Raw genomic sequence first — 24,915 nt, 5'->3', positions numbered from 1 at the left:
GTAATCCACAGCGCTGACTCAACGAGTCAGTAATGAACCTCTCTGAGCATGTCAGGCAAAGCAACAGGTCATATTTGGCCTCATATCCGACATTCACTGCCTTAATCTTCTCGTGTATGTAGGAAGCCTTCATGCGTCATTACTGTTTGGATGTGCTGAGCAGTCGCAGGTAACTACAACTACGTTATAAGCATGACAGACAGCAGACAGGATCATGTGTGAGGCTTTCAGGTGAATCCTACAAAATCACGCCTGACAACGACGGTGTCTGTTTGTCCTCCGTTAGGCTTCACGATGAACAACAATCACCAACACGTTTTCTTGGTTTTTACTTTGTCATTTAAAACTTTAGCCTCAGCAAATAAGCTGAGGACATGCTCATAATTTGCTCGACAGTGATGCTCATTTCCTGTGTTTATGCGGTGGAGCTGGTGTGTGAGTGAGGCTGAAATCAGAGAAGCCGGGCTTGGCGGTTTTCTAATGATGGAGCCTGCTGTCTGACAGCGACCACGCCTAGATGTCAGCTTGTGTACACAGTAAACATGTGGTGTAGTAGTCGGAAGGGTGGAATCAAGGTGAAGCGAGTCTTTCTGACTCGAGCCCACACTGGTCCCGTTTCTGTGATATGCATGAAAGCACCATGAGACGTGAGGCACCTGCTACATGTCAAACCTACACATGTGAACTCGTTTCCATGATCAGACTAAGAGGTTCGGGTCAGGGTTCAGATGAAGCACGTAAAGCAGGATTCAGGAGGACCTGATGTCATGATAGCACGCTGCACAAATACCAGCTTCAAGCCCAACGACATTTCCACCTCCTCCTTTGTTTGGACTCTTGTGTTCGTTGCTGCTTTCTGTTAATCTGAGGGGATGTGGACGTGTCGGCTTTCTTTTAGATTGTTCTGACTTCTTCCTGCTTAGCTCTCAGCTGTCATAAAGACGTTCGCTGTGCTCACTCTTAAACAGCCAGCAACACGTCGCACCAAAGTCTCGACCGCAGTCATACTGAGACGAACCAGGTAACGTTTGTTTGGCTTCCGCCACCACTCAAGTCCACACATGAATGAATAGGCCTGCACGGGACGTGACTGGGTGTGTCTCTCGTGCACCTTGTGGTGCCCGGCTTACTGTGCCCAGTGTGAACATCACATGTGCCTTCAGCTCATGGTCACCCAAAATCACCAAAGGCTTTTACAGTGGTGCAAAAAGGTGTAACCGGAGTAAACACAAAAAGAAGTTTAAATGATGATTTATTGATAAAGGGAGAAAAGCTCAGCAAATGATGAATGAACTGTTGGAAGGCTGATATCAGCAGATATTGACACTTGAGAGCCATAATTCACAAATGGGGAAAACTTGGAACAGTGGTGAACCTTCCCAGGATTGGCCGACCTACCAAAATGACTCCAAGAGCACATCAATCACTCACCCAGGAGGTCAAGAAAAAGCCCAGAACAGCATCTAAAGAAGTGCAGGTTCACATGTAAAGGTCAGAGGTCATGATTGAACAATAAGAAAGAGACTGGGCAAAAATAACCTCAAGGAGAAACCACTGCTGACCAAAGGGCTTTTCTCACATTCTAGATGATCCCCAGAACAAGAATATTCTGTGAGGTGACGACACAGAGGCTCATCAGCCTGACTCAGCCCCCACCTCCCTGAACACACATGACTGTACACCAACCCATGCAACCAACATCATCGCCAAGCCCATAGCTCCACCGTGGTCGGGCTCATCTGTGATGGAGATGAAACAGAGCAGAGGTGGAGAACTTGTCCCACTGGACCTGAAGTTGAACGTTCTTAAAACAAGAGACCTCATGACGGACTTCAGGAGGCACAGACAGCTCCACTCCCCTCTTTTTATAAGTGGAAAAGGCTGGAATCTGTCTCCACCTTCAGGTTTCTGGGCACCCAGATCTCCATCAATCTCACCTGGACCCACAACACCGTCCTGGGAAAGAGGGCACAGCAGTTACTGCACTTCCTCTGTGTCCTGAGGAAGAACAACCTTTACCGGCAGCAGCTGCTGGCTTTCTACCGCTCCTCAGTGGAGAGCGGCTCTCCTTCTGCCCGGGTGTTTGGTATGCAGGCGCCACTGCTGAGAACAGGAAGGCTGCACAGAGGGTAATTTGCCATCCCTGGAGGCCATCGCCAGATCCTCCATTCTCAGAAAAACCAGGACCATCCGAGCTGACCCCTTGATCCGCTGCCCTCTGGTTGCCCTCTCAGATCAGTTAGGTCCCACACCTCCAGACTCACTGACAGCTTCTTCCCCTGGACCATTCGGACTGCCAACAAACACTCCACAACCCCACCCACCTCACCAGTGTGAGCCACGGTCTGAGTAACCCTCATCACACAGACTCTGTACCCAGGCCAAGTCCTTTTGCACATGCAAGCTTTTAGTAGCTTTCCCCTTACAAATAGAACCTGGCTGGTGCAGCACATTGGTAACATCTCCTCCTGATGGCTCCCTGCACATCTGCTAAATGTTTCATACAATTATGACATACAAATCTGGGACCGAGATGTCCTCATAGCAGCATCAAAGATCTGTTGTTCTATAACGTTACAGTGTCCGTGCAGTCTGTGACTCCACATCAATCTGATAATCACTGCACAGAAAAAACGTCGAGCTTTAGACACACGAGACTGATTAAAAGCAAATATTTTTCTTCTTGTCTTGTGACAGGATGCACTGAAGCAACTCTTTCACTAGCTAGCATCATGCACTGTCACCAAGTGCACACTAATTGTTGGTGTTTCTCTGTATTATTGTAGAGTCTTTTATAAATACACAAGGTAATGACTGATAATTAAAATTGAAGTCCTACTTTTTAGGACTGGCTCATATTGTTTATACATATTTGTCAGCGAGCATCACCAGTTCCTGCCAGGTTACAGCTGATTGAGCAGATTTTAAAAACAAATCTAATATAAGGAGGAGTCCAGCAAGACTGTGGCTTTATCATCTCTTAAGGAAAATAGGCTAAATGATGAAAGAGTTAGATAGCAACGACTTCTTTCTCCACTCCTCTTAAGATAAATATCACGCTCAGCATTGGCAGGCATTCAGATTTCTTTGCTCCAGTGGACTCAGACCAAAGCTCTCCTCTTCCCATATTTCCTTGATCCATTGATCGTGGCTTTTTATTCGTTTGTATTATTGTTTCAGAGGTGGTTGAACTCTGAACTCTGATTACTTTGGGTTTTCTACATCAAAGTTTAGGCTTAAAGCCAGAGTTTGTTAAAGCCCTGATCATCTCTGTACGCGGTGGTTAGCATTGATTAACCACGAGGAGGTTTTGTTGTCCAAAGCAGGCTTACCTCCCCATCAGCCCTCCATAAACATCAGTGTGTGGGCAGGGTGATAGTGTCGGGACAAGGAGAAAGAGTAAGGGACCTGACTTTGAGCAAGAGGTCAGGCAGGTCTTTCCATCATGATAGTGTCACAGAGCCGGACAGTGTTGGTGGCTCAGTATGACTCATCTTGTCCTTGAGGTGATATTTAAAGGTCAAAACCAGCATGTGCACAATCCTGACCAATCATACCTACACACAAATGTTTATATTCAAACAAATGCACATAGCTGAAGAAAGCCAGAGGGCAGCACACTGCTGAGTGATTTCACACACACACAACATAAATGTGCAGAAGGCTGGTGAGCTGATGGTTTCAGGTTCCAACGGACTCGTGTTTTTATTGTTTCCTAACTGAATTCACATCCATGCTGTATTATTCTAAAAGGTCTGAAATGAATGCTTCATACTTTGATCTTAGGTAGAACATCAGCTTACTATGACCCTGGCTCTGAAACGCCCTTGAAGGCAGCCTCAGAGGAGGGACACGGGCTCTAGAAGGCAGGATATGGTATATACTAAGTTACTAGAGCCTATTATCCCCGAGGTGTGTGTGAGAAGGGGTTCACTGCGCACAGCAGCACAGGACACCCACCAAGTTAAAGTGGGAACAGGTCTGAGAGCGAGGCCCACAAGCTTCCCCTGAATGCGCTCTGTTTCACTGGTGAAGGGGATGAAATGACTGTATTGTTTGCACCATAATGACTGTTTAGAGGAGCCGGCGTGTTTGAGAATTGCAGGTTGCTGCACTGTAATCTCGCATTAAGGATGTGACTTGTTCCCATGCAGTGACTTCATGTGAACACGGTGAAATCCTCAGAACATCGCTGAAGTGTTGAGTGTGTGTGTGTGTGTGTGTGTGTGTGTGTGTGTGTGTGTGTGTGTGTGTGTGTGTGTGTGTGTGTGTGTGTGTGTGAGGGAGGGGCTAAGCAGGCTATGGTTTTTGTAGAGTATGTACAGAACTATATGTCCACTTTTTTTAACTTTGAGCCCACTTGCGCCGCTTTCTGTCGGTCTGTCTCACGTCAGAGTTACGCACGCTCGGTGTGCGGCCTTTAATTGGTCAGCGCTGCTCCTCCCTCCTCCTAGGTGAACTGCTGGAGTTTCGGGCGGAGTCAGGGGCGAACGCTTATATTGGGGAGCCTGAGGGAGGACTGCGCTGGGTGCCTCTCGGACAGGCTGGGAATTGGTTACAGCACGCGGAGTGTTCTTCCCCGGGACGACTAAAGGAACTATAGCAACATGCCCTCCGATAAGAAGGACGATGGCGGATGGAAGAAGTTCCTGTGGAATTCGGAGACAGGGGAGCTGCTCGGCCGTACTGGGGGCAGCTGGTGTGAGTATTGGGCAGACTGGGCAAACGCGCGTTCACGGCCGTCTGTGTTTCCAAGCACCTGTTTGAGCCGACTTTCTCTGGGTGTCTGTAACTAACACACGACACACAACTCCCGAGCTGCCGCTGAGCTCGTTCAGTGAAGCAGGCTCGTGATGTTTGTGCTCGTGCTGTCCGTGCAGGGAGCGCGTGCGCGCTGCAGTGCGAAGAGCCGGTGCTGCGCGCGCTGATTGGAGCTTAGAGTCGTCCGCGCTGGCTGATTGTTGTCGGGTAAAACGGTCAAGGTGTCTTTCGGCAGGTGCGAAGCGGGCAGGCAAAGGGTTAAAACTGCATCAGAGTCCAAGGTGAGCCAAGGTGAAGGAGCCAGGCTCAGGTGTCGCTGTAGTCCGAGGAACAATGCGGTCATTAAGTTGCTCGACCTTTCTTCTCCCGTTTCTCGGCAGTGCGCATGTCCTTGCCCCTCGTGTGAATGTCACCGCTTCATCTCTGTGGACTCCCGGTTCAGTCCGGCGTGTGCTCGGTTTGGACCCGAGCTGAGCGGGGACTACGGTTCGCCCTTCTCAGGTCATCGCAAAGTGCAGATGCGTTTCAGTGTGTCATGCGCAGTGCTGCGATAGCGGTACACGTGAGCGTGCACGTGAGCGTGCACGCTTTAATTAAGGAGTTTAAATCGCTAGAATCAGAGTTTTCCTGTGTGTGTGTGTGTGTGTGTGTGTGTGTGTGTCCCCTACAGATGTCCTGGCACTGTGAGGGCCGTAGTGCCCGGGGGATGCTGGAGTTTAAGATGCCCTTGCCGGTAACGACTTCCGGTAAAATGTCACATAACTGGTTCAGGTGACCTTGTGACACCGTGAGGACAGGCGCGTGCACCTACACCCTGCAAGCAGCGAGGTGAATCGTGGCTGTGGGGTTTGGATGACTTTGAGCTGCTGGGAATAAACTTCACAGTAGCATAACCGGATTCATTCGGGGTTTGAGTTGCAGTGTGCTGATGAGAAGGCTGAAGTCCTGTGAGGACCGGCTTTACAGGATCGTGTTTCTGTGTTACTGATACAGGGATGTAGTTGGGAGTCTTTTGTGAGCCTCATTCCGAGTTCACTCAAACTCCTTAAAAGTGTGTTTTCCACTGTTTCTATAGAAGTGTTGGCATGTCAGGTTTAAAGCACTCATGGCTGGGAAGTGTTTCCCCCTCAGAGTGACGCATGGCTCTGCAGTCATTTTGTCTGCTCTGTGCACACACAGCAGCTCCAGCCACTCATTAATCTAAATGAATCTGGAGACTCTATTATCAGCCGGCTTACTGCAGCTCCGTCAGGTCAAAGGTGCGCTTGAAGCTGAGGTTCTGCTGTCACTCGGCTTAACTGAGTTTTTTATAACGGCTAATTTTCGTGAAGTCTTGTGAAAGTCTCCTTAGGAGACGGAGACAAAGTGTCTAACGCAGTAGCTCTGCTGTTACCACGTGACAGTGAGGCGTTGGCGCGCTGTCTTACTGTGACCTTCCTCACAGCACTCGTCTGTCCTGCAGGTTTGAGGCTGTTCTTGTTGTGTTGCTTATTCATTATGTGCAGCGTCTCATTCGTTCTACCAACCGTGGAAACCAGTCGCCTGTGCTGACTCAGCTTCTGACCTTTTCCTTTTTGGCGACCTTGTTTCTGTTTCCTCATTAGCGCTGTAGTTTCATTCTGAGTCACAGCTGTACGGTCCATATGATTAGTCTGAAGATCATGTAACATATCATCTGCACCACCTCTAAAATATTGATTCCAGTCAGCAGTAACTAACACCATTTCCTCCATGTTCTCAGCAGTTTTAACTTTCTCTGTGCTGACACTCTTTCCTTTTCCCCCCCACAGTCAAAATTACGCTGTTCTATGTTATATTCTACGGCTGCCTGGCTGGGATCTTCATTGGCACCATCCAAGCAATGCTGCTCACTCTGAGTGAATACAAGCCCACCTGGCAGGACAGAGTTGCACCCCCTGGTAAGAGATGGAAGTCTGCTGATCTTCTTCACAGGATGGCCAGTTAATCTTTATTAGGGGTCACATGATAAACTGGGACTGTTGTGGAGGCAGCAGCAATGAGCTGAACTCGCTGTCTTTATAAAGTGCTGCTGGTAAGAGGAGATGTTACAGTTTGCACAGTAAGAACGCCAACATTTTATCACGATTTAGTCAACATTCCCAAAAACCCTTTGACAAAATTCCCACTTATTATTCCAACATTTCAGGGTTTAACTTTGAATAGAGAGATTGTTATGTTGCTTGTAGTTTAATGACGTCATCTGAAGTTTTTCAGTTGTTTTCTTGATCAGCGAGCGATATCTAGGTCGTCTGAGGTGCAGACGTGAAGCACATTCACATACAGTAACCACAAAGCTGGGCATCACACATAAAAAGACTTTTCCAAACCTGAAAGTAGCCTTTAAAGCACCTGTGCTCAGTCTGGCCTGCCTGACGTTGTTGTGGAGAAGAACTCGCCGTATAATGGCCCCGCTGCCTCTGCTGTGTACACACCACGGCTCTGTTTCCATGACAGAGGGCCGGCTGTGTGTGTGAGACTGAAGGCTGGGGGCAGTTGGCGTCTTTGCATCCTCATCTGTCTTCAGCTAAAGTCGTGTAGCGATCGTTAATGTTACACACGAAGCACACACTGCAGTGCGGCCCTGTTTATCTTTAAAGTCACTTATCAGCTTTCATATCCAGTCATCATCGCTTTCATCCGAGTCCCAGTTCAGACTGTATTCGGCCCATCTTAGCACAATGACTGAAAGCCGAGGGAAAAGTGTATCTGTCCCTCGGATGCTGCCGTGAGATCGATGTTGCACTGATTCTGCACGTTGGCAGCAGTGTGTGTTTTCACTGTAACTCTGAATGTCTGGTAGCTTTAAAGGTGGTGCTACTGCCAGGATGCCTGTGAGCTTCTGTGACAGGACTGTCTGTATAACAAGAGTTTATTGTGTTGGTAGATCTGGTGTTGATGATGAGCAGCACTGAAAGTGCCAAACTGCAGTTCCTTCAATGGCCACCTGAGGCTGTAAAAGCAAGTCAGTGCTATAAACATGTACAGTCTGTGCACACAGTCTCATACAGCAGTGGAGGCACCAGGCAGGGCAGCTTTGGCTTCAGTGCCATTAGTCCGGTTAGACAGCTCCACCTGTTGAGCCACTCGTCTCCGCACTCACCTGATCTAAGTATTATGCAAATATGGCGTCTGCCTCCAAAATGATTGGATTTGAAAACCGTACTGGGTGACATCACAATAGTTGTTAATGTTGGCGATAACAAAGGGCTGTGATTGTGCACCTGCAGGCCTCACACACACCCCACGGTCAGATAAAGCTGAGATGGCCTTCAACCCCCGAGCCGTGGAGACCTTCCTGCCTCACACGAAGGCTCTGAGGGAGTTCCTGGACAAGTACGATGAGAGTAAACAGAAAGACCAGATGAAGTTTGAAGACTGTGGAGGTAAGCATCACTTGAACTAGTTTCTACTGGAAAATAACAGAAATGTGATTGCAAACAGGAAGTGCTGTTGTCCGACACATCTGTGCATTACCGCTCCGCTCGGCTGAGCTTGTATGTGATGGTTTGGGATAGAGCTGGGCGATATATCGAGTTTTTAAAAAATATCGATATATTTTTATACGAGATATAAGATGTGACCATATCCTTTATATCGATATAGTCTATGTTACGTTATAATTATACTTGTGGAGCCGCAAGTTTGCCTCTCTTTCGTCCACTTTCGTCTTTACGTTACTCGGCCTCGCCCCTCCTTCACTGAACACAACTCCCCCTCCTCCCCCATCGCTTCACCTGCAGGCAGTGACAAGATGGACACGGCAAATCTGCGTTAACGAGTTACTGCGCATCGCCCCGTGCGTGGGGCTGGACGGCGTCAACGTGTTAGCTAGCTAACCACGCTAACGCCATGCAGCCCAGAGGTGCTGCACGGACTAAAATCCTTTCATTTTCTCAAAAGTTGACAGCGCGCCTTATGTATGAATTCTGGTTGTGCTTGATGGCCGCGAACCGATTTTATGTGGTACACGGCGCTCAGCAATCTGTCAAAAAATGTTTTAGTACGACTTTGGTAAGCTACGGAGCTGCACCGCTTGATGGATTGTCGGAGGATTACGGCTGAGCCTCGCGGAGTGATACGTACTGTGCTTCAACGTAATATTACCGTACTGTGTGTGTATAAGGACCATAAATGGCACCTGTTAAGAGACGTGGTTGCGAAGAGGATTACAAACTCCAGGCTGTCAGTCACGCAGTACAAGTTGGGAACAGAGCAGCTGTGAAATCTGTCTTTGTTATTGTGCTCAGCGTCTTTTAGTTTACATTTTGACTGCACAATTGTGAGCTTTTTGTTATGCACAAAAACAACATTGTTTCTTTTATTTATGGAGCATTATTATTTAATAAATGCTCATAATTTAATTTTGAGTAAATTTTATGTACATCTGCTCTATGTTAATAAAAGTGCCTGTGTGACATCTGGGACACAGCTTTGACTAAGAACTCTCTTTTTGTTCTTACTTTATGGCTTTAAAAAATATATATCGAGATATATATCTTATATCGCCATCCAGCTAAAAAATATCGAGATGAATTTTGGGTCATATCGCCCAGCCCTAGTTTGGGATCCTTTCCATCACTATGATAGATGCCATGTTGGACCTGGAAGAACCCAACTTTAGGAAACGTAACCCTTTACTTGTTCCTCTAGATCAACCTGCAGACTACAAGAACAGGGGTGACTTGGACAGTGATGTGGGTGTCCGAAAGGCCTGTCGCTTCTCCAGGGCCTTGCTGGGACCCTGCTCTGGCTTGGAGGACACGGAGTTTGGTTTCAAGGAGGGCAAACCCTGTCTGATTGTGAAGCTGAACAGAATTGTCAACTACCGCCCACGGGTAACTTTAGCCTTCTTTTGTTTACTTGGAGACCAAAGCAGTGCAATGCTTGGTAGAAAATGAAAATGTCACCTTAGTTGTTAAAGCCCAGCAGCAGTCAGCGCTCATACGGTTTGGCTAACTCGTCTTCTTTCTTTAGCCTCCTACCTCTAATGAGAGTATTCCTGAGGAGGCTCAACCCAAGGTGCAGCCCAACGTGATCCCCATTTACTGCACCAGCAAGGTACGCACAGCCCGCACGCAGCATGTAGCATGGCCTCGCTCCCGCTGTCCTCTGACAACGAATTCATGTATGCACGTTCTCTCTTCCAGAAAGAGGAGGACGCTGATAAGATCGGAGAGATTAAGTACTACGGCATCGGTGAAGGGTTCCCCCTGCAGTATTACCCCTATTACGGCAAGAAGCTGCACCCGCAGTACCTGCAGCCGCTGGTGGCGCTGCAGTTCACCAACCTGACCCGGAACACTGACCTCCGCATCGAGTGCAAAGTGTTCGGAGATAACATCGACTACAGCGAGAAGGACCGCTACCAGGGACGCTTTGAGATCAAGATCCAGGTTGAAGAATCATGACCGCCATCAGGCCCATAGCACTCCCCCGCCCCACCCCCCTGTAGTATCAGTCAGTTGTATGAGATGAGAGGGGCAAGGCTGTAGCTATTAGCTCGTGTTGGCTGAGTGAAGGGGAAACGCTGTTAGGGACTGTTGTGTAATCTGCTTTCATCACTTGCTTCTGTATTTCTGTCTTAGCCTTAGAATCAAATTTAGGGGAACGTAGCAATAGGGCCAATGATAATATTTAGTGTGCTGTAAATGATACCTCTAAACAAGCCATGGGACACTTCCACGGAGTCTGTGTGCGCGGCATAGCGAGCTGTCTGTCCCCTCTGTATCGCTGCCTGTGTGGTTTTAGCAGCTAGTTCTTTGGAGTGTACAGATCAGGTCCTTCAACCTCATCTTACTGTATGAGCAAGCTTCAGCAGTGCCAGCCATGAGCCTCAGACATGTCCTTAATAATAACATTAATAATAAAATGGTTCCTCGCTGTGATCTATGTAAGGAAAACGCTGCACTCCAGGAAACCTCTCCTCTTTATTTCTTTTACAGCTGATCGTGGGAGACCTCCTTAAATCGTTCAATTGTGTGATTGGGTTTTATTTGTTTCATGCCTTTAACTTTTGATTCTGCCTTGAATGTAGACTCGTGTCCAGTGTGTTAGACCCTGGCCTGTTATAAGGGCGACGGTGCTAACTAAAGGGTTTGTTTTTGTTTTGTTGGCAACTCTCTGAATGTTTGCAACCATGAAACATGTTGGAAGACTTTTATATTTATGCAGTTGTACATTTTATTTCTTTGCAAAATATTGTAATGTATAATGCAATACCAAAGTGATGAGTGTAAGAGAGTCTTTATCAGAAGCAATGCAGTACGCCTTTGTAGGCTGTCAGCGTCTTGCCTTGCGACCTTTAACGGTTAACTCTGAGTTTATGTTCTGGCCGTGAATGTAGGCGAGTGTGTAACGAAGAGCTGACAGGCGGCTAACTTCCACAGGCCTGATGTCCATGCATTTGTCCAAAAACACGGAGTTCACGCAGAGCTCTGTGGCTTAGATGAATGACGATGTTGGCTTTAATATTCTGTAGGATCTCATGTTGATGTAAAACATTCGACCATAAATTTACCTCCAGTCAACTTTTCATCTGTTCATTTAATCAGATAGAAACCAATAAAGTCCGACTGGACCTTCCTCTGGTGTCGTGCTCTTTTTGTCTGTTCTCGTGTCGGCGTCACATTTGCATCATGTGTTTGCCCGCCATCCCCAACGAGGGGCTCCGTCCTTCCTGCCTGGAGTCCACATCCTGCAGCTCAGTATAAAACCCTTTATACTTCGTGTCATGCTCGTAATGCAGTAGAGCGTTTACATACTACAGGGGACAGACTGATAGTTAATGATTAAACAGAGTGAAGGAGAAACACCCAGTGCATCATGGGATGCAGAGCTATTGCAGCTAGCTAAGAGAGGATCCAGGGTCGCCTGGTCCAGCTCGAGCTATAGGCTCTATAAAACAGGAAACTCTGTTATTCACTTCAACTCTGCGTCTAAGTAGACATTCGGCACTGGTGAACTGGGAGCCATCCTGTTTTCAGAGTGCATGTGTGCAGGACCTTTCATGTGCAGTCACATGACAAGACTACAAAGGAAGCTTTAAGCGTGCTTGTGTACATCCAGGCTGAACTTCATGTTTAACTCCTTTTCGAGCTCTTTCAGAGCTTCCAGATGCTCACACAGCTTCATCTCACGCTTGATGGAAACAGGTCTGAAGCTGCTTTCAGTGGAACAAAGTCTTTCTCAACACTGAAAGTAGAGTGTCTGCTAACTCTGTCGGCTCTCCTGTCTGTGTGACAGAGGACAGGGCCCTCCCCCTCTTCCTGTTTGGCCTCAGTGATGAATGAACTGTTGTTGGCTGAGGGCAGGGCACCGTGACTGGACGATTTCTGTGCCTGTTCAGTTATTGAGTGTCCAGTGTTGAGTTTCTGTAATTACAGGAGGAAGCTGCTGTGTGCAGCTAACACAGGGATGTTGTTTCAGGCGCCGGGGGGCAAAGCGCCCTTTACTTGAGGCTTTTTTTGTTTTAATGTGTGTGTGTAAAATTATTCATCACCACTTCTCCTTAATGAAACGATCTGGCTTTCATGCGTCACATGATGACCGTTAACCAGCGATCGCCCGTGACGCCACAGCGCGCTGGCTATGAGCAGGAACGAGCTCGCCAGGGGGACAAGCAGCTTTTGCACTAAAAGCATCACTAAAAGTGATCTGTTATGCATATCTGCATGAATATGGATTATTACAATATTAAAAAACCTCACTATTAAGAAACAGACTCTATTAGAGATTATTCCAAATATGATGAGATGATGTATATAAGAAAGGCTGATTATACAGCAGCAAAATGATTGTATCTACAGTGTGTGACTGGGTGTGTAAAGCGCTGTGCACTGGCCCAAAGAAAATAAAGAAATGATTTTCTCTTTATGTAGAGGATGAGATGATTTTTAACAGGACATGTTTATAACAGCTGCTTCAAACTGAGGTCCTCTTGGCCCCTGGACACGTGTGTCCTGGTTTCACTGTTCATCTTTACATGTTCTCTGCCGCTTGGTTTTCCTTGTTAATCAGCTCACTTTCCTTCTGCATAAATCAACCTGCTCGCCTGTCACCGCATGCAGGTAGATACGATCTGTTTGCATCAGCACACCTGTGTGCCAAACAAAAAGAATCAATCCACAGCAACAAGCAAGGCCCACCAGCCAACACCAGTGAGCAGGTGTCTTACTACAGGAGGGGCATTGATGCATGTGTGGAAAACACCGAAGCACGTTTGGTAAATGCACCGTGCTTTTCTTCTCTATCCGAGCAGCCAAGGGTTCATACACGAGTCACACTCCAATAAAGACATCAGGAGAAACCCAGGGGTTCGTATCGTGCTCACAGTCTAAATAATAAGTAATAATGGTGGGCCTAATGCAGACCTTCCCAAAGTGTGGGGCCCGCCCCTACGGGGCCGCAGAGCCATGGCAGGGGGGGCACGGTATGAAAAGGAAAAAAACAAAGCTTGGACACGGCTAGCAGGGCGCCCACACAAACGCACAGCAGGAGATGAAGCATCGCTGAATATGTTTCCAAACCAACTTCATTCTAAGCCAAAGACTAGAAAGTATTGTGAAGCAAATCTGCCCTTTGGCTTCACCTGCACAGGTGCCGAGGTAGGTCTCCCTGCAGGGTTGGTTTTCCTTCGTCAGGAGCAGCGCTGGGCTCTTCAAATCACGGACTAACAGGATCCCACAGCTGTTTATGTTTTTGAACCCATTTTGCACAGAGAGGCATTTTTGAAAAATGTATTGACAGCATGCTTAGGCTGCTGCCCCCGCGACCGGGCCTCGGATAAAGCGGATGAAGATGGATGGATGGTATTGACAGCAATGTTGAATATTATTACACAGGAAAAAACAACTACATGTAAAATGACGCCTCTGCCTTTGTAAATGGAGGGACAGTAACTGCGTGTAAAGCTGCAGACAGTCATTTTTCTTGTAAAACAAAGGGGGGGGGCAGCAAACAGTTTGGGAACCACTGATGTATTGCTGATTATTTCTGAACACAAGAGGGCAGCAGCGCTCCGTGAGTCCGTGCCTGTGACGCGCTGGTACATAATCAGGAAGATTCACACATAAAAGCATCAACACAGATTCAGTCTGCGCCGACAAATAACTGATGTGTGCAAAGACTTCAGCAGCTACAGGAAACAGAAGACTCAGGACTCGATCAGTGGGGTTTTTGTCTGTTAACGCTACAGGAGAACTTGGCTGATTATTTAAAGGAGTGCTCTGGGAACCAGGTTGAACCTGTGTTCTTGGCAGCACAGACTGTGTGTGTTCAGCTGTGCTGATTATTTAGACTATGTTTTCTTGTTTCTGTAAAGCTGGAAGGTCTCGTATGAAGGCACATGATGATGCTGCAGGATGCTCCTCTGGGGACGCAGGTAGAGCTGCCACTGAGGCTGTAATGAATTTAATTGGTGAGTGAGATGAGTGGCTGTCAGCAGCTTGTTAACACATCAGCAGGTCTGGGAATTAGCAGAGAGATGACAGTGAGCCCTGTCTGCTTGTACAAACCAGCTGTTGATAGTTGCACCAGGCCTCACACTTAGTTTCATTTGAGCTGCAGCGCTTTGTTTATTGGTACCCAGCACATCAGTGTGCATATGGCACAGACACGGCCTCTATAGCAGTGTGTCGTGGTGAGCTGTTGGTCGGCCATGAAGCGTTTTCTGCCTGAGCTTTTACAGATTTTGTTCCGCACTAGACACATGAACTCTGATCATCACTTCTTCTTCTTCGTCTGCCAGAAGGCATCAACAGCTTAACTCCAATCTCATTTACAGCTCCTAATCTGAGTGGCTGCAGCTAAGCACACACACACACACACACACGAGCACGTCTTTCAGTGACAGCTGCATCTCCTCATGTGAAGCCACAGACACAGCCACTACCTCACTGATGGAGACCTCAGTCAGATGATGACTGACTGTCCTGTGCAGCCGTCACATCCACTCTGCAGCTGCTCTCACTCGAGCAGCACAGACGGTGAGCGAGCTCACGGTCCAGCTCAGATTAGAGCAGGCTGCAGGAGGTCCTGCTCCTCCGTCGGCTGCAGGTGGAGTCTGATGTTTTAATTTAGCCGTCCACGCAGTAAGAGGATTTACTCAGACTGGAAGGGATAAAAATAAAGAGTAAGTCTTTATTTTGATATGCCTCTACTCTCTACCTGCAGGAAATGCTGTCAAAACATTTGAATGTATGAAGATTACACCAGCACAAGCTACAGTCACAGTGGGATTGGCTTCATAAGCAAACTGTAAGTACACACTGAAGCCTCCGCTGCACTAACACACACTGTTCATGTCACACTGCTGGAGTGACGCCTGTTCAAGGCTTTCAGTAAAACGATCAGTGCGAGTTCTGTGAAGTCAGGACTCACAAAGTCCACAAAAACGATGGTTTGTCACAGACGGTGTCGCCAGCTCTTTGTCTGGTGATTCTTGTATGCAGGGAAAACGACTCCTTCATGTCTCCCCTCCCTCCGCCTCCTCCCCCTCCCTCCGTCTTCTGCAGGGAGGTGGTGCGGAGTGCACAAGAAGCAGAAAGTCTCCCACACCACAGGAAAAGCTCATCCACCATAAAGCATGACTCTGGTTTTCTGCAGTGACTTGCATTAGAAGTATGTGAGCAGGTGTCCTCGGCTCGGTTCTTGAAGGAGAAAACAAACCTGAGCGACGTGGGATTTATTCCACGCTCATCTTCAATTCCCTTCACAGGTGGAAGCTGCTCAGCATCATCATCTCTCACATTCAGGTAAGTTTACACAATAAGAAGTGGCTGTGATCGCACAAAGACAACTGCAGAACTGCCCAGAGTTAGAGCTTAAATGTCAGGTTGAAACTCTAATTTTAGCTGCTGTGATCTGGGAGTGAAGGGATTTGAGTCAACGGTGCTAAAGAAGAACCATGCAGAGCCAACGAGGCTAAATAAAGAGAGGAGCTCTTTATCTGCTGCTCCGTAAACTAAACGCAGACTCTGGTCACAACATTGTTGCTGAATCCTCTTCTGATTTCATGTGAATGCAACAGATTTTCTACAGAAAAAAGGATGAAATGAAATATGTAGAAGCCCAGGCTGCAAATGTTTCTGTTTATCAGACCTTTTAGTGTGTCATCAGCCACAGACTTCATCACCATGCTCTCTAATAACTGCAGGCACAGAGTAGCTTCTAGAGCTGAGGTCAGATGTGTTCGGACGTTTCTGCTTCTTAGGTTTGAAATGAAACAATGAAACTACGCCACAGTTTATAATTTCACATTTCAACATTTGGTTCAGTTTTATTTATATACCACTACTTACATAATCGTTATTATTAGTCTGTGAGTCTTTTCCACAGGCTGTCTTTATCTGTCCTGTAAATCACAGCACAGAGAAAACCCCAGCAATCGGACAGCTTCCTTTTGAGCAAGCACTTGGTTACAGTGAGAAGAAAAAACATTTTTAACAGGAAATAACATCCAACCATTTGCTTTGACACGTTTGGGGCGGTGGATACAGAATAGATAGAAAACATTATTTATAGTTTCCAGACAGAAACAAGTCACATAAAACAGAATATGCTGCTGAACATCCTTGGCAACAGGTACTGGCTATGGATGATTTGTATCACAGCATGCCTCATTTACCCATTCACACACATATCTTCCACTTATTCATCCTCAAACCTCTGTGGTGACTTTGGTGGTGTGATTGGGATCACTGCCCTGCTGTGGGAGTTGTGGTGCATTTATCTCTTTATGCAGTTTGTACTCATTTCTCCCAGAAGTTGATTCTGTTCATCTGGATGTTTTCAGTGGGAGAAACGTTTCATCATCATCAGGTGACGTCTTCAGTCTCAGCTGACTGCTGAGACTTATAAACAGGACATTTGCATAATGACTGAAACCAGCCCACTGAAGCAACAATGGGCTGGGAGGTCAGCTCCTCCTAGAGTATTTAAAAGTAGAATGGGAGGCAGAGCCTTCAGTTTTCAGGCCCCTCTTCTGTGGAACCAGCTTCCAGTTTGGATTCAGGAGACAGACACTATCTCTACTTTCAAGATTAGGCTTCAAACTTTCCTTTTTGCTGAAGCATATAGTTAGGGCTGGACCAGGTGACCCTGAATCCTCCCTTAGTTATGCTGCAATAGGTGTAGGCTGCTGGGGATTCCCATGATGCACTGGGAGTTTCTTCTTCAGTCACTATGTGTTAATAGACCTCTCTGCACTGAATCATTAGTTTTTATTGGTTCTGCCGGAGGTTTCTTCCTGTTAAAAGAGAGTTTTTCCTTCCCACTGTTGCCAAAGTGCTGCTCATAGGGGGTCACATGATTGTTGGGGTTTTCTGTGTGTGTGTTATTGTAGGGTCTACCTTACAATATAAAGCGCCTTGAGGTGACTGTTGTTGGGATTTGGCGCTGTGTGAATAAAATGAACTGAATTGAATTCAATCACACTACCAAGCCCAACGAGTGCTGTGAATGTGGGACTTTGGCTTCAAAAAGTACAAAGTTATTTACTTCTATTTAAAGTGCTCATTGTGCTCACACTTTAATTACGACAGCACATGAGCAAAGTGTCCTTTGACCTCAGAGCCTGTATGCAGCTTTGGACCCGGTGAAACAGGCTCAGCGCAGGTCGTGTTTTCCTGTAATCCAGTATGTCACTTGGATTTTTCATTCGAGGTAGTCTTCAAGGATGCACTTTGGAAGAAGCAGCGTCGGCCCTGCGGAGCCCGTCCTCAGCAGACGAGACGGCGCCGTGGGGAACAGGTGAGCTTTCAACCCGAAGCTGCAACAGAACATTATTATACTGAATGGACTCAACATCAATATGCTGTTTTCAAAAGTGATAAAAACACAACTAGCTTCAGTTGTTTGACAATTAGATTTCCACGTACTCAGTCAGACACAGCCAACACAGCAGAGGACGAAGGAATCTGATTCCAGGCTCTGACACAACAAAGCTGAATAAAACGAAGCAGCGTGGAGCAGAGTGTGAAGGAATTAGTGGAGCTGTCCCAGTGAAGAGCACATGCAATACAAAAGAGAAGAGAGCAGGGTGGCACTGCTACTGTCTTTATGTCAGGAAACACAAGTGAAGTGGTTTCCTGTGTTGTGCCACTCATGTACCCACTGTGGACACGCTGACACGTGTTGCATGTATTTACAGATGATCTTGTATTATTCACATGTGTTCAAACCCCAGTTACAGTCTCATAATTAACCTGCGTGTGTGTGCCTTTGTGTGTGATGTGTTTATCTTCTCATGGTTGGTTTCCTGCTGCCCGTTATGACCGCGCTTATTCTTAAATTGTTCCTTGGTCGCAAATCCATGCAATGATTTATCGATCTTGCAGCGATGTTCAACGGGTCCTCGCCGCAAAGAACACAAACAACTGCAACAACAATGACGGGTAAGATGACGTCCTCTCACACGTCTTTATTCTCATCTCACTGATGAGTCCGACATTCTCCACGTCCGTGTACAGATTCTACAGCTGTCCACAAACCTTTCAGTTCAGGCAGCTGAATCAGGGCTGTGTCAAACCTGTGGTTCAGATGAGGGTCTGATTTGGGGCTGAGCAATCAGTGAGCAGAGGTCTCATCGCTAAACGTATCGTCGCCATCGAAGGCAGCGTAGGATGTTTGTGACAGAGATGTGTGTTATTCTTGAGTTAGACTAGAGGCCGCCCTCAGGTGGAGTGTAAGGGCTGAGTTTAGGACTTTATTTAGAGAGATCAAACAAACTAAATGTGGGACAAAAACTAGAAGTGTGTCAAGAAGCATTTAGCATGTCAATGTGACCTTCTCAGCTCCCTCGTTAATGACATTTACTCTCAATATACTGAGACTGTATTAAAGGAGCTCAGTTGAATTTAATGCTCTTATACTAGTAGACTTTCAAACCGTTAACTGTCATTCAGGCGTCATGGTGTCTGGTGATCACTGGGGTTAAAGACAGGACGCATCCCTCGACAAGCACATCATTTCTGAGCTAGAGCTTGTAAAAATGAAAGTCTTGCGATCCACCTTCTAGCAGCTTCCGCCAGTTATTAGAAGCTTTTTGGGCTACTGTGTCAACAGTCACCCAAGTGCCACAACTGTTGTTGTGATTTGATGCTATATAAATAAGGTTGAAGAGGATGATTCTGACACAGGAGGAGATAGAAGATGATGAAAATGTCAGGAATACAGAGGATATTAAGAGTACATCCCCTACCTGTTTATGAACATTACAGAAAGAAGGATGACAAAAAGGATGAAAAGAAAGACGACAAAAAGGATGAAAAGAAAGACGACAAAAAGGATGAAAAGAAGGACGACAAAAAGGACGACAAAAAGGACGACAAAAAGGACGACAAAAAGGACGAAAAGAAGGACGAAAAGAAGGATGAAAAGAAGGATGAAAAGAAGGATGATAAAAAGGACGCCAAAAAGGATGATAAAAAGGAAGAACTGTAAGTACACCATACTTTTTGGGGATGTAACAAACAGGAATATTGTGAATTTCATAATATTACGCCTGAAATAATTAAATCTCTATTAGAGAAAAGGTTGCGTGGATATGAGCAAAGGTTATCCACGTAAGAGTTTGCAGAGTCCACCAATGGTTCAATATACAGTTTACAAAAAAAGAGACTACCGCTCATGATACCATTTTAATCATACTGCTCAAAACTTAATGTTATGTTAAAGGAACATCCAGACAATTTTATCTTTGCTTTTGGGTGTAATTTCAAATCTAGCATTCAAAAAGTTTATCTATTTATTTTATTTTATGTACAGATTTTGAAGAATGGTGCACAAAATGGAAACAGAGGCTGTTTGCCTTCAAAGTAAAGTTTTGTCTTTTAGACCCCATTCCTACAAAACTGCTCAAAGAAGTCCTGCCATTAATTAATGCTTCGATCTTAAATATGATCAACCTATCTCTAATGATCAGCTATGTACCACAGGCCTTCAAGCTGGCTGTAGTTAAACCTTTACTCAAAAAGCATCTCTAGACCCAGCAGTCTTAGCTAATTATAGGCCAATCTCCAACCTTCCTTTCAGATCAAACATCCTTGAAAGAGTAGTTGTCAAACAGCTAACAGATCATCTGCAGAGGCTTATTTAAAGAGTTTCAGTCAGGTTTCAGAGCTCATCACAGCACAGAAACAGCTTTAGTGAAGGTTACAAATGATCTTCTTATGGCCTCTGACAGTGGACTCATCTCTGTGCTTGTCCTGCTAGACCTCAGTGCAGCGTTCGATACTGTCGACCATAATATCCTATTAGAGCGATTAGAACATGCTGTAGGTATTACAGGTACTGTGCTGCAGTGGTTTGTATCATATCTATCTAATAGACTCCAGTTTGTGCATGTAAATGGAGAGTCCTCTTCACACACTGAGGTTAATTATGGAGTTCCACAGGGTTCAGTGCTAGGACCAATTCTGTTTACATTATACATGCTTCCCTTAGGCAGCATCATTAGAAGACATAGCATACATTTTCACTGCTATGCAGATGACACCCAGCTCTATCTGTGCATGAAGCCAGATAACACACACCAATGAGTTAAACTGCAGGAATGTCTTAAAGACATAAAGACCTGGATGGCCGCTAACTTTCTACTTCTTAATTCAGATCAAACTGAGGTTATTGTACTCGGCCCTGAAAATCTTAGAAATATGGTATCTAAGCAGATTCTTACTCTGGATGGCATTACCTTGGCCTCCAGTAATGCTGTGAGGAACCTTGGAGTCATTTTTGACCAGGACATGTCCTTCAACGCACATATTAAACAAATATGTAGGACTGCTTTTTTTGCATGTGCACATTACCTCCTTGAAACCTCCAGAAACTACTCTGCAATCAGTTAGGTAATATACACTTTATCCATGACCAGGCTGCAGATCGGCTGTGACTACTGCCAAAATTAAGCTCACATTGCATTTCTAACTTTTTTTAATTAAAAAAAAAATACATACTTTTATTAAAAGGGAACTTCTTCTCATTTAGGAAGGAGGTGTGGATCATGGACCCAGCCACGGATATGTATTACTACTGGTTGCTCACAATAGCTGTCCCAGTGTTCTACAATCTGATGTTCCTGGTGGCAAGGTTTGAATTCATGTATTTAGTATTTTCTCTTATCGTTGTTAGTGTTCATGGGTCTCAGTCATGGTTTGTTTCCATACAGAGCTTGTTTTAATGAGCTACAGTATCAAAATTCAACACTCTGGCTGGTTTTGGACTATGTGTCAGATGCCCTCTACTGCATGGACATCTTTGTGAGAGCCAGGACAGGTACTGATGGAAACCTAAGATTTTCAGTTTGTCATTATATAAAATCTTCAATACAGTATATGATAATGATTATCGTTTTCTTCTTTGTCAATAGGTTTTCTGGAGCAAGGACTTGTTGTAAAGGATACAAAGATCCTGAAGGAAAAGTACATGAAGACACCCCAGTTCAAGTTAGACATGTTATCAGTGATTCCTACTGACATTGTTTTCTTCTATATTGGAATCAACAACCCAGAGTGGAGGTTCAACCGGCTGTTTAGGTTAGGCCGTCTCTTTGAGTTCTTCGACCGGACTGAAACGCGAACCAATTTTCCAAACATCTTCCGAATCGCTAATCTTGTACTTTACATCATCATCATCATCCACTGGAATGGGTGCCTGTACTTTGCCATCTCAAAAATACTTGGTTTTGGGTCAGACACATGGGTCTACCCCGGGCCGAAAAAACCAGAGTTTTCTCAGCTGTCCAGACAGTACATTTATTCCTTTTACTGGTCCACTCTTACCTTGACCACTATTGGTGAGACACCACCGCCGGTCCGAGACGTTGAATACTTTTTTGTCGTGGTTGACTTTCTTACTGGGGTTTTGATCTTTGCAACAATTGTTGGAAATGTTGGAGCCATGATCTCCAACATGAATGCTGCACGTGTAGAGTTCCAGGCGAAGATTGACTCTATCAAGCAGTACATGCAATTTCGAAAGGTCACTAAAGACTTGGAGGTGAGGGTGGTGAAGTGGTTTGACTACCTGTGGACTGAGGGGAAAACCTGCGATGAAAAGCAAGTGTTAAAAAATCTGCCAGACAAGCTGAAGGCAGAGATAGCCATTAACGTACATCTGGAAACCCTAAGAAAAGTGCGCATCTTTCAAGACTGTGAAGCTGGTTTGCTTATTGAGTTGGTCCTGAAGCTTCAGCCTCAAGTTTTCAGTCCTGGGGATTACATCTGTAAGAAAGGGGATATTGGTAGGGAAATGTATATCATCAAAGAAGGAAAGCTCGCTGTAGTAGCAGATGATGGTGTTACCCAGTTTGTGGTCCTTAGTGACGGAGCTTATTTTGGAGAAATCAGCATCCTTGGGATCAAAGGTAGTAAGGCAGGTAACCGAAGAACAGCTAACATTCGAAGCGTGGGCTATTCTGATCTCTTTGCCCTGTCCAAAGATGATCTCATGGAGGCACTAACAGAGTATCCTGATGCTAAGAATGCTCTGGAGGAGAAAGGAAGGGCCATTCTGATGAAAGACAATCTCATAGATGAGTCGCTTGTCGGTGCTACCGATGCTAAAGACTTGGAGAACAAAGTCGATCAGATTGAAGCCAGTTTCGAAATCATGTCAGCAAAATTTCGAAAGCTGACAAATCAATACGATTCCTCTCAGCGTAAACTCAAGCAGCGCCTCAGTAATTTATCAAACCAGTTCAGAAGCCTCAGAGTAGATGAGTAGAGGTTGGCCATCAGTACTACATAGGGAGTGTCTTCTTTACAGGGACTAGTACACTGCATCCGCTCAGTACTTCCAAAGATGCAAAAATAATAAGACTGCCCTCAAACAATGTTTCCACACATAGACAACAACAACGGGTCGTACCACCATGTGGATCATTATGTCTTTTCTTGTGTTAGTGATAACAATAACAGGCTGCACGCGATGATCAGAAACATGTGGAGGGACAAACCTGGAATAAAAGCAAAGACAAAGCTGCCACCAATCAACAGCAGCAGTCAAGCAGGTTCTAAAGGAGCACTACTTTAGCATCGGTGTGAGCATCCAACCAATACTGGTGGGAAACGTTTTCTTTACTACTCTGCCCAGAATCCCAGAGCGGCTCGTTCAGCAACGACACCATGACCTGGGCTTTGCACATACAGGACCTTCTCCTTTTATTGTGATCAGAATAACTCTTCTGAAGGACGCAATTAGTCAAAAGAATTCTAAAAAGGACCTTTTATGAATATTTTCTACATTCATTTAGAAGAACAGGACCACACCGACAAGTTTCAGTTCTGGTCATTAAAGTGAGAGAGAGAGATTTGAAACTGCAACCAGATCTGGAGATTTAACAGCTGCTCTTTGTTGCTGCTTCGCCTCTGCGTGTTCTGAGATGACTGACAGTTTTATGCCAGACGCAACCTTGAACGGATTCGTGTCTGCAGCTGGAATCAAACTAGTAACGGTTTTCTTGCTCTTAACTGACCGCCTCATCCTTCAGCACAGCTGCAAACTGCTGTTCTGATATTTTTGAAAACAGTTTTTTTCTAAAGCTCAGGCAGTCTTTACCATGATGAACATAGATCAGGAGGTTCCACTGGAACATATCTGCTGAATGGGCCTCTGTACACCTACACAAATATTATAAAAGCATTTCAAAATATGTATCATCAAATTTTTATTTTAAATATAAAGAAATGTGCTTTCTGTAAATAAATTTAAAAATAATAAAGTGACAATAAACTCTTGAAAAGTGGTGTATCCTTTCCCCTGAAACATGCTCTAAAGCCTCAATCCGAGCAGAGACTTCCATTTCACCATGTTAGCAGAAGTAGGGCCATGCAGACTGCAGATGTTGGTACATCTGCCCTAACTTTAAGCCTCAACAACAAACAATAGACACCAAAACTGTTTTTTACAAGTCATTTTGAGTCTGTGGGGAATGACTACAGGAACTGCAGTTGTTGGCACTTTCACGCAGGCTTCGGTTTGAAGTCCAGGGTTTATGATTTCCATTTCTGCTTTTACATTCAACATTTGATCAGTTAGGCTCCTGTGAACGATCTTAGTCAGCATGAAGGAACACAAATGTGCACGAGGCAGTGAAAGCTTAGATTCCAGAGCTCTGCAGGTGTCACTGAGGAAGCATCTACTGCAAGCATGAGCAATTTTAGTTTAGTAAGCAAAAAGAGTTTGCACGCTTTATTTCAAAGAAAATAAGTTGTGTTGTTCCAAAATCTTAAAGTGCAAAACAAAGAATTATTTCTTTTAATGTCGTATGTATGATTAACAGTGTTGACATTAGTTGACATGGATGCCTCCTGGGTGAGGTGTTCGGGGCAGGAGGCGGCCCCGGGGCAGACCCAGGACACGCTGGAGAGATTATATCTCAGCTGGCCTGGGAACGCCTTGGTGTTCCCCCGGATAAGCTGGAGGAGGTGGCTGTGGAGAGGGAGGCCTGGGCTTCTCTGCTTAGGCTGCTGCCCCCACGACCCGGCCCCGGATAAGCAGAAGAAGATGGATGGATGGACATTAGTCATGTGAGATCTTTAGCTGTCTGCTGATGGATTTCCTCATTCTCTTGAGAATTGTATTCTTTTGTTTTTCCTACTATAAAAAAAATTAACTCATAATAAAGGAACTGAATATGATGAGCTTGCCACAGTTCTTCTGCTGGCTGTGTCATCATCTTCTGGCTCTTCATGTCATCCTGATTCTTCTCTGAACTTTTTGGAGTGAGGAATAAAGTCATACTTACACATGCAGTCTTTTAAATCGATGCCAGTCTATACAAACAACTACAGCTGGCATTTATTTGTAATAATTACAAGAATGTTACTGCTGTCTGCCTGCTTCTTGTTTCCAAACACAGTCCAGCACACAGCGCGAATAAGCTTTCAAAAGAATGCAACAAGCACATTTCTGTGTATAACCCATCATTAGAACCAACCAAAATGACCATTTCATTGACCCACCCAAATTTAAGAATGTCCACCCTTCAACGTCACCCAGAGAGCAGCTCAGGAGGTACAAATATCCTTGGACAAGATCCTTACCCCGAGTCTCCGATCCACGTGAGCAGGCGAACGAGGCATGTCGCATCGAGTGCCACAGGAAACATTACCTAACAGGATCCACGTCCTGCTCATC

General features: G+C 45.5%; 2 protein-coding genes across 2 annotated transcripts; both read left to right on the top strand.

The window, feature by feature from the left end:
* The first annotated feature begins 4,500 nt into the window (after nt 1-4,500).
* On the top strand, nt 4,501-11,364 carry atp1b1b (ATPase Na+/K+ transporting subunit beta 1b). Its single transcript, XM_085447891.1, has 6 exons — nt 4,501-4,701; nt 6,552-6,680; nt 8,010-8,165; nt 9,433-9,617; nt 9,757-9,840; nt 9,930-11,364. Exons 1-6 carry the CDS (start codon nt 4,608-4,610, stop codon nt 10,188-10,190), a joined length of 909 nt encoding a protein of 302 aa, XP_085304017.1. The 5' UTR covers nt 4,501-4,607; the 3' UTR covers nt 10,191-11,364.
* Nucleotides 11,365-15,448: 4,084 nt separating this feature from the next.
* Nucleotides 15,449-23,516, top strand: LOC146682230 (cyclic nucleotide-gated channel alpha-3-like). Its single transcript, XM_085447259.1, has 7 exons — nt 15,449-15,533; nt 17,443-17,529; nt 18,117-18,173; nt 18,999-19,217; nt 20,764-20,865; nt 20,945-21,051; nt 21,146-23,516. The coding sequence occupies exons 2-7, from the start codon at nt 17,456-17,458 to the stop codon at nt 22,498-22,500; spliced, it is 1,914 nt and encodes a 637-aa protein (XP_085303385.1). The 5' UTR covers nt 15,449-15,533; nt 17,443-17,455; the 3' UTR covers nt 22,501-23,516.
* The last annotated feature ends 1,399 nt before the right edge of the window (nt 23,517-24,915 follow it).

Source organism: Copadichromis virginalis, linkage group LG23 (genome assembly GCF_057382275.1).
Source record: "Copadichromis virginalis isolate Kocher_CV1m ecotype Utaka linkage group LG23, C_Virginalis_male_GT1.1, whole genome shotgun sequence".
In the NCBI taxonomy this organism is placed as follows: domain Eukaryota; kingdom Metazoa; phylum Chordata; class Actinopteri; order Cichliformes; family Cichlidae; genus Copadichromis; species Copadichromis virginalis.
The sequence above is the reverse complement of the archived record's forward strand: the minus strand, read 5'-3'. Positions and strand labels throughout refer to the sequence as shown.